At 32.7% G+C, this 12,831-nt stretch overlaps 4 protein-coding genes across 5 annotated transcripts; 3 read left to right on the top strand and 1 right to left on the bottom strand.

Annotated features, from left to right (window-relative positions):
• Window positions 1-394: 394 nt before the first annotated feature.
• Window positions 395-2,094, top strand: LOC123675122 (gastrula zinc finger protein XlCGF8.2DB-like). 2 transcript variants are annotated; one of them, XM_045610375.1, is made up of 5 exons: window positions 395-531; window positions 562-756; window positions 806-1,094; window positions 1,156-1,374; window positions 1,492-2,094. In XM_045610375.1, exons 2-5 carry the CDS (start codon window positions 628-630, stop codon window positions 1,791-1,793), a joined length of 939 nt encoding a protein of 312 aa, XP_045466331.1. In that variant the 5' UTR covers window positions 395-531; window positions 562-627; the 3' UTR covers window positions 1,794-2,094. The 2 variants fall into 2 exon arrangements, with proteins under 2 accessions (XP_045466331.1, XP_045466332.1); XM_045610376.1 differs by lacking the exon at window positions 395-531 and having other exon boundaries at window positions 540-756.
• A 2,635-nt stretch (window positions 2,095-4,729) lies between these two features.
• Window positions 4,730-7,495, top strand: LOC123675123 (60S ribosomal protein L6). Its single transcript, XM_045610378.1, has 5 exons — window positions 4,730-4,868; window positions 5,186-5,457; window positions 5,512-5,672; window positions 5,936-6,120; window positions 7,286-7,495. The coding sequence occupies exons 2-5, from the start codon at window positions 5,186-5,188 to the stop codon at window positions 7,445-7,447; spliced, it is 780 nt and encodes a 259-aa protein (XP_045466334.1). The 5' UTR covers window positions 4,730-4,868; the 3' UTR covers window positions 7,448-7,495.
• A 504-nt stretch (window positions 7,496-7,999) lies between these two features.
• On the bottom strand, window positions 8,000-9,480 carry LOC123675118 (beta-1,3-galactosyltransferase 5-like). Its single transcript, XM_045610371.1, has 3 exons — window positions 8,976-9,480; window positions 8,640-8,920; window positions 8,000-8,587 (listed from the first exon to the last, which is right to left on the bottom strand). The coding sequence occupies exons 1-3, from the start codon at window positions 9,361-9,363 to the stop codon at window positions 8,105-8,107; spliced, it is 1,152 nt and encodes a 383-aa protein (XP_045466327.1). The 5' UTR covers window positions 9,364-9,480; the 3' UTR covers window positions 8,000-8,104.
• A 119-nt stretch (window positions 9,481-9,599) lies between these two features.
• On the top strand, window positions 9,600-12,438 carry LOC123675117 (ATP synthase subunit beta, mitochondrial). Its single transcript, XM_045610370.1, has 5 exons — window positions 9,600-9,787; window positions 10,233-10,660; window positions 10,909-11,273; window positions 11,547-11,722; window positions 11,808-12,438. Exons 1-5 carry the CDS (start codon window positions 9,685-9,687, stop codon window positions 12,287-12,289), a joined length of 1,554 nt encoding a protein of 517 aa, XP_045466326.1. The 5' UTR covers window positions 9,600-9,684; the 3' UTR covers window positions 12,290-12,438.
• The last annotated feature ends 393 nt before the right edge of the window (window positions 12,439-12,831 follow it).

Raw genomic sequence — 12,831 nt, 5'->3', positions numbered from 1 at the left:
CGATATCTGTTGCCGCAATCAGTGAATCGAAATAATCTGAAATATTTTAATTTCCGAAAAAAACCCGCCGGGTCCAAAAATCCGCAAATCGGATTAAAATCCGCCGATTGCCAACACTGCAAAATGAACTCACGCCGGCCCACCCTCAAGAGACGACTATGACACAAGCATCTATCTTCTATGGTTATATGGCACAATTAACAAGCTCAGTATGGTGCCGAGGGTACCGGGTTCGAATCCCGGCTAGTTCATGGATGTTGTATTTGTCTGGTAATGGGTTATAAAATTTGAAAAGAGTCTTATCGAAAATGAAATGTTCGTTGTGTGGATGGTTAAGCCTAGCACATGTAAAGGAAATAAAAAAAAAAAAAAAACAAGCTCAGTAACAAGCACAGAATACTAAATATAACAAGAATCAGAGCCATAGATAATAAGGTTAGTTTGTTTCATAGACCTAATATCCATGGATATTAGGTCTATGGTTTGTTTTGTGTACCAAATCTTCAAAAAACACAAACGCTTACAAAATATTTTCACAGACTAACTAGTAATCTGTGATATTTTCGTCGACACTGTTCACCAAATTTTTTCTTCTCTTCATACGTTATCATAGACTTATGATTGAAAATGCTTTCGAATAACAAGATTTTATGTAGGATATGTTTGCAAGAAGGAACATCTACTTCTATAAATTCAAATTTGGATGATTCATCTGTTTCATACTATCAACTAATCAAGTCTTACATTTTTCCTGAGGTGATTTTATGGAATTATCCAAACTCATTTTTTGAACGTAGGTTTTCAGATATCATCAGTGGATCATTATCCTTGTAATCTATGTATACGATGTATTGAATCTCTTCAGAGTCTCCACAATTTGAGAATTACCTTAATAAAAACAGAAGAGCAATTAAAAGACGCGGAGATCATTTCACAGAAGAATTGTGATATTCTTCAAACTAAAATAGATGATGAGAATTTAGTGATACAAAAATATGAAATTTCAAACAAGGAAAAAGTTTTCAGTTGTAGTTACTGTCACAAAAAATTCAGAAGAAATGAACATTTAACAGTTCATAATAGAATCCATACAGGTTGTTTCATTGTTATTTTTTGAAATTATTCACTGTTATAGAATTCTTTTTACATTTTTAGGAGAACAACCTTTCAGTTGCAGTGAATGTTCTAAAAAATTTACTCAGAAAGCTGCACTTATTCAACATTTGAGAATTCACTCAGGTGAAAGGCCATTTATGTGCTTTGTTTGTGGTAAATCATTCTCTCAGTCAATAACATTGTCATATCATTTAAGAATACACACTAAAGAAAAACCATTTTCCTGTACTTTCTGTGGAAAGCAGTTCATTCAAAAAGGTAAGGTGGACAATTCTCTTGAATACATAATATTATCTATTCTTTTTGACGTCACCTGTAAATTAATTGATATCAAATATACCTTTTAATTTCTGTTTTAATTTTCAATTATTTCAGGTAGTCTTAATGTACATATGAAATTTCATCGTAATGTGAGATCCTATCAATGTGAAATGTGCAAAAAAAAGTTTTTCACAAATTCCCACTTGAAAATACATGTTAAGAAACACTTTGGCAAGAAAGATTATATTTGCACTATCTGTGATAAGAAGTTCTTGAGAAGTGACCATTTGAAGCAGCATTTTATTTCTCATAAAGGGGAAAAACCATATAATTGTGAGCAATGCTCTAAAACTTTCAGCCAAAAGAGTCACTTGAATAGGCATATGAAAATTCATCAATCCATAAGTGTTTCATGAATAAACATATATTTTAGGAAAATGTGAAAATAATTAGAAATTCTTGGATTTTCATTGAGCGTTATAAACAAAATACAGAAAAATGTGTTTACTTGAAATTGCCTCTAGTACTTGTAATTTGGAAATATCTGTATTCTTTTGAAATATATGGTCTTAGAGCTTGTAATTATCTCAATGTCAAGAAACAAAAAGCTGATAGCAGCTCAGAAAAATACTGAATCTTTTCAAGCACTTCAACCCTTTAACAAAGGATTCAAGAATGATGCTGTTATTTTCAGAAAATAAAAGTTACTGAACTATCCTATGATTTATTCAATGCAGTTTTTTATGCAACTATTGAAGGTTTTCATAACTCGAATTGTGAAAAAACGTATATTAAATGTAATGACATTACCATAAGCCATTGCAGAGCATCCTGCATACCAGACATTTTGCCTGGGCGACAAATTGTAGTGGCGCAAAGTTAGTAAAATAAAACATATTTTTCAACACAAATTTTTTTTTTCTCTGATTGACAGCAAATATTAATTTTGCAGACATATCTATCAGCAGTGTTACTTTTCCTGACTAGGCACAGGCAGCAAAATGATTATTCTCAATGGGAATAATAAAACATTCCAAATTTAGTTACAATATTGTTACATCCCTTATTTCTGGAGGAATAAAAACTTCTAAGCTCACTTGTCCAAAATATAAATATAACTGATATTTTTCCAAAAAATTGTCGGATATTTCCTAAGTTGTCAAACTATAATTATTATGGATATATACATTTCCATGGCAACCAACAATTGCGATTTCTTTCAAATTTCGTTCTAATTTATCACCACAGGAAAAATAAAAAGATTTTGGAAGCGGCAGCAAAGTATATTGACTGCCTTTATTATAATCCAATGATTGATGATGATGTACTGAATTGTAACCTTTGGTTTGCAGTTTCTCAAATCAATTTAATTTTCAATTTCGGCAGACAGATAGCGGGAATTCGAGGGTCACCTTAAAGAATTCTAGTAAGGTGAGCCAAAACTAAGATGCATAGTATACCTGGTGTGTCTACTTATACCTGTAAAACTTTCAGACAAAACGGGAGATTTTTCGGATTTATACCAACTTGATTTCGAGGGATCGCGGGCTTTTCAGATGGCGCATACATCGTTTACATTTGACATTACTCTCAATTCTCGACTCTTGTGAACCAAGGGCGTAGATCTTTTTTTTCTTGGGGTGGGATAATCGAAAAAAAAAATTTTACGACAACTTTTATTCATATCTTAGAAAAAGAAGTTTGATAATGAAGTATGAACCAAATTACTCGAAATAATTTTTGTTGTTACTAATTCGGTTGTTCTTACCTTGTTCTCAAATAAGAGTTACGAAGGAAAATGAGAAATTACTTGGATAATTATGAGAAAAAAAAGTTTCATGAATATGAGCCCACAAAGGCTTTGCTTTCAATATAGGTACAGGTTGTTTCTAGTGTGTCGTACAGTTTATCAAATATTTATTAATCTTCGCTACAGATTAGGTGAATAAATACCAAAACTTATAATTAATGCATTCATTAGAGCTTACTAGCTGGATCTTTATAATAATTTGGATTTTCCTGAGGATTACTAGAGATTTTTCTCGAAATCGATAGCAGATACGACAAAACTATAACAAACCAAAAAGTGTAGTACTGGACCAGAGTTTTTTTTCTACATTTTTCTAAACTAATAGCCATTCACCAAAATATAGTTTTGGAGGAAGGAAGCAGGCATCCTTCCAGAAAATATATCACCCTGTAGATTTGCATTCAAAATTAGCATATCACATAGTGAAAACTTTAAACTGGAATATCTATGGCCAATTCATATTAAATATCTTGTGAAGAGAAGGTTATACGAGAAAATAACTTGAACTTCAACACATGTATCTCACAACAAAATGTTTGGGGACTCATGTTATAGGACTTTTTTTCTTAAAATGATCCGGAAATCTGTCATTTTCATTTGTATCTCCAATTTAGGAGCACCGTGTAATTACCCCCAGTATCCCCCTATTTCTACGCTCTTGTCGTGAACTTTGAGTATAGAACAATAATATTTTATATTCTATGGTCTGTCATTATATTCCATTCATTTGAGTAAAAATTCGATATGAACTGAATTGTAATTTATTGTGAATGTTTGCAGTGTCTAAAATCAGTATTTCCATTTTAAACGGCACCAGGCAGATGCGGTAATTCGAAAAATTTTAAAGAGCGCCACCTTACAGCACTCTGGTGAAGCAGACCACCAAAGCAACAGGTGGGTCTCTCAAAAAGTCTGAAACAAAATCGAATCAGTAAACACACCAGGTATTCTATGCATCTTAGCCAAAACTACAGATGGACGACACAGTTCGAAACAAATTTTAATCAGTGCACAAACCAGGATTTTTAGCCATTTTAAACGTAATAAATCAAATGAGTTTCGATTTATATTATTTATTTATATTTATAGTTTGTTTCACCAAATGATTCCATTTTGTATAGAAACCGGAATAATACAAAGCAAACATTTTATCATAATTTAGTGCTTATTTTATCAAATTTAATGAAAATAGCAATAGAAACTCTGGAAGGGGTGGAGCTGTTTTTATTCATATATTGGATTCTACACATACTAAAACCAAACAGAAAATTTCAGGCTAGATGGCTTTACCTGGAAATTTTGAAGAAATATTACTAGAGCTTGCAAAGAACATTTTATTGAAAGGAACACACTGTTTGGTATATAAAGCTCATAATAAAAGTTGCGCCCAAGAAATAGAATATCAACTAATAGTAATGTTCTAAATGCTAGAAATAATTTTCTGAGAAGTAGCTGATATTTTACATTTTTTTACTGATTTACAAGTTTATTTGATTACAAATAGCGCTACCTACCCTTGAATCACGGAAGGAGAATAAATATTTGAGTAAGGCCAATACTAGAAAACGACTATTAGTGACATGTGACTTTAGAAGTGAGACATAGATGTTTGGTGACATTTACGTTCTTCCATTTTGTGAGTATCTTGTTTAAAGTTCTTTCGAATTTAAGTTCAGCAGAGGTTAGTAATTTTGGTCCTTATATATTTCTTTAATCCTCGTTGTTTTGATTACTTACATGTATGTAAATTGAGTAGACTTTGATTCTTTTTTAAATGTATATAATATTTTAAATGTAATTCATCAATATTATCTACGATAAAAAGGTTAATTTTTCATACCTTCGAGAATTTATACTTATTTTTATGATGTTATTATTACCTTAGGACACCTCTGAAACGTTGTGAAGTTCAACTGGTTACTGATTTAGTCAAATTCAAATATAATTCAAATCTCTTAACATGAATATCTATTTAACGAATGTAATTCAATTTCGCAGATGGCACCCACTGCTGTTGGTAAGGAACCCAAACGGGTTGTGCAGCATGGTAAACCAAGAAACTATGACTTGGGTAATGGAGTTCTCAGGTTTTCCAAAACCAAAATGTTCCACAAAAAAGCTTTGTACAAGTTTATTGGCAAGAAGGTGGAAGCCACAAAAAAAGCAGTAAAGCCTATTGTTGTTGAAAAATCAGTAGGAGGTGAGAAGAATGGAGGTAAACGTTTTGTCCTTGTTACCAAGAGGAAAAATTACTATCCCACACAGGATAAGTAAGTGTTAATCATTATTTAATCGATCATCTCTGTCAATTACAATTTTTCAAGGATCCGACCAAGGCCTGCCAAGAAATGCTTTAAACAGCATGTAAGACGTCTTAGAACAACTCTTACTCCTGGAACAGTACTCATCCTGCTAGCAGGTTCCCATAAGGGTAAACGTGTTGTTTTGTTGAAACAACTTTATTCTGGTCTCTTGTTGGTTACAGGTGAGCATTTATATATTTAATTTAGGAACTTTTCGAATTGAATTGATTGTAATGCACATAAATGAAGAGCAAAATGTGTATAATTTTGTTTTGTTTTAATGTGCTAAATTAAAACATCTCTTATTTGCAACCCATGCTTACGAAAGACTAAGTGTGTTACTACTGGAGATTGACAGTCCGGTTTTTATTTCGAGATAATTCATAACTATATTTAGTTTACCTTGTATTTTCTTTTTGATGTTGAATACATTAGTCTTTTTTAGGACCTTTTGGCATCAATGGATGCCCCTTGAGGCGCATAAGCCAGAGGTATGTTATTGGTACTCAGACTAAAATTGATTTGAGTGATGTTAAGATACCAGAACACATTAATGATGATTACTTCAAGAGGATAAGGGAAAAGAGAGCCAAGAAAGAGGAAGGCGACATCTTCCAAACCAAGAAAGAGGTAACTTACCTAATTTATTTGAGTCTTTTTATGCTTTGAGCTGACTTGGACTTATTTGAATTTAATAGTACGGCCGAGTCAACTTTCATAGCTTTCTGTGGAGGTCTCTTTAGTTTGAAGTTTGGAATTTCTAGTTTTACAGGATAGCTTTCCTCCAGGATTTCGATGAAACCTCTAGGAAAGTTAGATCGGCAAGTTGACTGAACTTTGGAGAGTGTTTTAGCTCGCAGGGTTATGATCACAATACTTGATTTTCATATTGAATCTATGTGAAATGGAGTATAGTGAAATATCTTTAATTTAGTTCATGCCTTTCTTGATATTCTAATCAAAAACTTTAACAAAGAACTAGGTTGATGCAAGTCAATTTATCAATCACATCCCTTCAATCAGCAGCTAAAGAAAAATGAAAAAAATATTAGCAATACAACTCAGGTTCATCAATGGACCAACATAACATACATTACATAAGATGAATTGTAAAGTAATTTTCCTTATCTTTACACCTATTTGGGATTACATAAGAATAGTTGGAATCAAAATAATTGGAGGATATTTTATTACTTCTATTCTAATTAAAGTTATTTTTTTCACCAAGTAGAATGCAATTTGTGTTCGTCTGATTCTGAGGAAATCTATATGTCAGTTTTTTGTCGTTCGGCGTTTTCTCAGAATGTGTGTGAATTTACTTTGAATTATTGACACCACATGATAATTATGTAAAATTTAAAAGAAATTTCACTGTATCTCTTTCATTGCAATACTTATTTTACGCAAGGGTGGATATTCATGATATTTTTATTTGAATTGCAATTATTCTACTTTGCACAGCTAATATTTTAAACTAGGTTATAACCCAGCGCAGCAATGTGTGTATAATCATGAAATTCGATTTCAAACTTATCCCGATGATGACAAAATAATCGCTAGGGATTTGACAGAACAATCATTCGATTTGAGTCGAGCACAGATTTATTTTGTGTCGTGGTTGTTCCGTTTGTGGCCTGATGAGCAAAGGATTATGAGATCTGAGGGATTTTCATTTAAGCTTTTTGGAAGTAGAGAGCTAACCTTATCATTTGATCATAAGACTTGATTAAACGCATTCCATTAGTGTTTTTCTATGGTACTTGAAAGAATTCTTACTCAACTTTTCTTTTTCCAGGGATACAAAGCTAGTGAGCAACGTAAAGAGGATCAGAAGGTTGTTGATAAACAGATTCATGAAGCAATTAGGAAACACGCCGATAAGAAAATACTTTTAGCTTATCTATCTGCTATGTTCGGTTTGAAATCTTCTCAATACCCACATAGGCTCAAATTTTAATTTAAGACTCCAGTATGTTATGATGATTAAATATTGGATATAAAATTAGTTATTGTTTCATTTCCTTTGTAATTTATATGTCCTTAAAGATCAAAACAAGTTTTTTAATTTTTATGCTTTTACTTCTTGATAATGAAAACAAATTATAAAACTGTTTCGACCTTGATTAATTAATAACGGCTGAGAGTTGAATTTTTGATCTAAAAAAAATTTTTGACTTGAATTTCAGTATTAATCTCAAAGATGGGTGGAGCCCATTTTGATAAATGTATTCTACGATTGATGGGCAAAAAGCCAAGGGCGTATATTTAAGTTAAATTGAAAAATCAAACTGGCGTTATGAACGATTTTTATAATGTATTCTCTCCAAGTTTGCTTTTTTTTTAAAGCCTTGGAAATTGTATTATTAATTTTTTTGCTAACACTGAGCAGTAGGAGCTTCCAAATCAATCATGGCCAATTGTACAGTTACAAACACTCGTAGATGAGGTGAGAAGGGTTCCCGAACTTAACTCATTAATTAGAAACTGAATTATTCAAAGAAAAAAATGATAACTTTCAAATTATTTAATCAAGAAACATTACAAAAATATCTAGATTAAAAAAATGCTTTTTACAAAAGTTTTGTTATAAGTTGTCTGTTGAATATTTTCTTAGTTATCCAACTAAATTATAAGAGGAAACAATAGGATTTCCTCTGCCTAAGTAGTTCTTTTTTGTACTGGTAGAGCAAGATTCATTAATTTTATATAAACGAGCATTACAACTTCCGTTGAAACATGCAGAAAAAACACTATTAAATTCATAAAACAAATTTGTCCTACCACCATTAGGTCCTATAATGATATCACAGTCTAATTTGTTATTTTTATAGTCATTCAGGCAGCATTGAAAGTATTGTGGATGATCTGTATAGTACTCCTTGATATTATACATTTTTATATTAATTTTCTTAGCTAATATTCCAGTGACAAAAACATCATCTATCCAAAAATATTTCTCCCCACTAGCAAGGTTTTCAAGTTTTTTACTGACTGTTACTGTTGTAATATAGAGCCAACCCGAAACAAACGGTGGATAAATTTCTGATGAATATTCCTCTTTTGTTACATACCATTTATTTGCTCTAACTCTTTTAACCTTGAATTAAAACTTTTAAAACACATCAAATTAACATTTCCTGTAAATATACCTGCAAATCTTTTAGAACATATCCACTGATAAATTCTTCTTTAAAATCCATATTTCTCAAAAGATCTAGTAACTTCAACAAGTTAACTACAATGTCATCATCCATTTTAATGACAAACTGGGCATTTTCACAATATCTATTCACCCACATCAAGCCCATGATATGTTTGTATGTTAAATTCCTATAAGCTTCTTGAAAATTTCCCTGTACTAAATCTCCATATCTTCTAGCCTCATCTCTAATTGCATTTTGATTGACGTATTTATTGTCTACTGTAATCCCTTTAAGTAATTGAATTAACTACTGAACATGTGAATATGCATTTCGATCAAATACCTAACAAAAATATTCTACGAACTCCAAGTTTATTCAAATCTTCATTTGAAAAAGCTCTCCGCATGGCACTCCTGGTTTCAACATTACTAAAATAGGAAGTTACTATAAAAACTGCTTTTATTTTCCCGGAATTACTGATTGTGTAACAAAAATCTGAGTCAGGTTTAATTAAGAATAAGAAATTAGATATATCAAACAGGTGTTTTTCTCTTGGATAATATCTGTCCGAAATTTCGGACGAAGAATCGAAATATGAGATTTGTACTCCATTATAATGCTCATAAAATGTTTTCCTGAATGAATTTTCAACAAGAAAATAGCTAAATAGAATTATCAGCACCGAACATATAAATATATATAAATAAACTCTTTTCAGATTACACAACATTGCAATCACAGATTTTGACCATAGTTTACTTTGTCTTTTGTTGTTACCAAAATGTTACTTGAACCATCGATAACATATTTTCAGTTATCGTATTGAATGAAAATCTTTTGAGAAAACTACAACAAATTGTTTTTGAAATATATGCCTATATTTTTTATATTTATTGATCTGCAATCGATATTGGCAACGTTTATTACACAAAATAGCCAATGGCAACATCCAATTTCTATCGCGCAAGCGCCTTCTTGCCAACTTGATACTAATTTTTCCACACTGGTTAAGAGGTGCGGTAGAGTTTTTCGAGTAAACTACTTGCCGACCATGTTGAATGCTATAAGTCGAGGATCCAGCCATTTGGCTGGAAAAACTGTGGAAAAATTAACCGCAGAAACTTTGAAAGTCGTGAGCGTTCTCAATGGAAACAGTAAGTACGAGTCGGGTTTTTCAGTGTCTAATAAGCTTCACAAGAGGGTGGCGATCTTTACCACATCTTTAAAGGCAATCTTTCATAAATGAATCTTGAACGTTGCAAGTTTGCTTTTAATTTTTCCAATCAATTTAAACTTTCAGCAACATTTCGTTGAAGAGTACCCATTTTCTTTCTAAAGATAGGTGTTTTGTTAAAACTAAGGTTACATAATTCCTTTACATGCGCCATATTGACTTACGTAAATTATTGACCCTTTGTAATTCTTATAAGAATTCATCTGTGTTTTCTACGATAAATCTTCATTAATATATTACGGAGAATTGTAGAGAAATTTTTCGAAAAATAAATGAGAAATTTGTACGCCCTGTAAATTTTCATAAATTTGTGCATAGCTGATATAGTGGAGAAATTTCATAAAATCTGTAATTTCCTTTTGTAGAACGTGGTTTGGCAGCAAAAGCCGCCGCCTCTGCTAAAGGCAATGGAAAGGTAGTAGCAGTCATTGGTGCTGTCGTTGATGTACAATTTGATGATGCTTTACCTCCAATCCTCAACGCTCTGGAGGTGGAGAACCGCAGTCCAAGATTGGTTTTGGAAGTGGCCCAACATTTAGGAGAAAACACAGTACGTACCATTGCTATGGATGGTACTGAAGGTCTTGTTCGAGGACAAAAAGTCAATGATACCGGTTATCCAATCCGTATCCCAGTAGGTGCTGAAACCTTGGGACGTATTATGAATGTAATTGGTGAACCTATCGACGAGAGGGGCCCCATTCCAACTGACAAACTTGCTTCAATCCATGCTGAAGCTCCAGAATTCGTTGACATGAGTGTAGAACAAGAGATTTTGGTCACTGGTATCAAGGCAAGTTAAAACATTATCTTCTACTGTGCTTCTTCTTCAATGTACTTAATGATGAGAAAAAATTTCGCTAGGGATGACTAAAGAATCATTCGGTTAACCTGAGCATAGATTATCATCTGTGTCTATGGTTCTCTTAGTTGGTGGCCCAATGAGCGCAAGATTATGAGAGCTGAAGATTAAATAAAATCCTAAATTACTTCACGCTGTTCATTCTTCAAACAATAACAAGTTTTTCTTTTATTTGATAGGTTGTAGATTTACTTGCCCCCTATGCAAAGGGAGGTAAGATTGGTCTCTTCGGAGGTGCTGGTGTAGGAAAGACTGTACTCATTATGGAACTGATCAACAATGTTGCTAAAGCCCATGGTGGTTATTCTGTATTTGCCGGTGTAGGAGAACGTACCCGTGAAGGAAATGATTTATATCATGAAATGATTGAGTCAGGTGTCATTTCTTTGAAGGATAAGACCTCAAAAGTAGCTCTTGTATATGGACAGATGAATGAACCCCCAGGCGCACGTGCTCGTGTTGCTTTGACCGGTTTAACTGTAGCTGAATATTTCAGAGATCAAGAAGGACAGGATGTATTGCTTTTCATCGATAATATTTTCAGGTATTGAATTTTAAAACACACTTTCCGAACATTTTTAACACAAAATAATTATTTTGGAACTTGAGCCACACCTGTAATTTATTTTTAGTTCATTTGAAGTTGAGATATTAACTTTTTATTAGAAATCTTTTTTTTTTTTCTATAATTGGGAATGACATTTTTTGTTCTATTTATCTATGCATGGATTGAAAACAGGTTTTGGTCTAATTTCTATTGAATTGATTCTAGTGATATTGAGGAAATAGATTAATAAATAACCTATATTTTTTGTAGATTTACCCAAGCCGGTTCAGAGGTATCTGCCCTTTTGGGTCGTATCCCCTCTGCTGTAGGTTATCAACCAACTTTGGCAACTGATATGGGTAGTATGCAGGAACGTATCACAACCACCAAGAAAGGTTCCATTACCTCTGTCCAAGCTATTTATGTACCAGCTGACGATTTAACAGGTAATTTTCTGTTTGAATCCTCCAATTAATGAATTTAACATTAAAGCTTTTCGAATGTACTGTATTAAACTGAATTTATTTTTAGATCCCGCTCCAGCTACCACTTTTGCTCACTTGGACGCCACTACTGTATTATCCCGTGCAATTGCAGAATTGGGTATCTATCCAGCTGTCGATCCCCTTGACTCCACTTCACGTATCATGGACCCCAATGTAATTGGCCAAGAGCATTATAATGTAGCTCGTGGTGTCCAAAAGATCTTGCAAGATTACAAATCTCTTCAGGATATCATCGCCATTTTGGGTATGGATGAGTTGTCAGAAGATGACAAGTTGACAGTAGCTAGAGCACGTAAAATCCAACGTTTCCTATCCCAACCTTTCCAAGTTGCTGAAGTTTTCACTGGTCATGCTGGAAAGTTGGTGCCACTTGAAGAAACCATCAAGGGATTCCAGAAAATATTGAAGGGAGAATTGGATCACTTACCTGAAGTTGCATTCTACATGGTTGGGCCAATTGAGGAAGTTGTAGAAAAGGCTGAAAGATTAGCTAAGGAAGCTAACTAAAAAGCACTTATTTCTGCGAAGTCTAATAATAACTTAGATTGGAATTTTTTTACATCTTGTATCATTTGATCGAAACCTCATCTTGTATGCTATAAAAAGTGTATGATGTTATACTTTACTTTTAAATAAAATAATTAAATAGGTTGTTAGCTGGTATTTGATTTGTTCACTATAATAGTAATTTACCTTCACTGTTACAAATTTGCAGACATCAGTTGACTTTTTGAACCCTACGTGAAACATTTTTAAAGATTTCCTATCATCACTTTAATTTACAAATGACTTGACTCTAATTTTCTCAGGGGAGAAGTATCCAATCACAGAACAGAACAGAAATTGCTTTGTAACTGATGACGGATTTGTTTTGATGCCAACATTCATGGCTCCTTGTCTGATGGGACACTATAGCAGTAGGGTAATATAATTTGGTTTATTTCGAAATTAATTCATACTCAAAAATTGTTTATAATGTGATATACTCATAAAAATTCTTTGGTGTTTGAAAACGGTCAATGTTTTTCTCTGTTTAATGATTTAGCTAT

The sequence above is a fragment of the Harmonia axyridis genome, chromosome 3 (assembly GCF_914767665.1).
Source record: "Harmonia axyridis chromosome 3, icHarAxyr1.1, whole genome shotgun sequence".
Lineage (NCBI taxonomy): Eukaryota > Metazoa > Arthropoda > Insecta > Coleoptera > Coccinellidae > Harmonia > Harmonia axyridis.
This window is presented reverse-complemented; position numbering and strand designations above follow the sequence as displayed.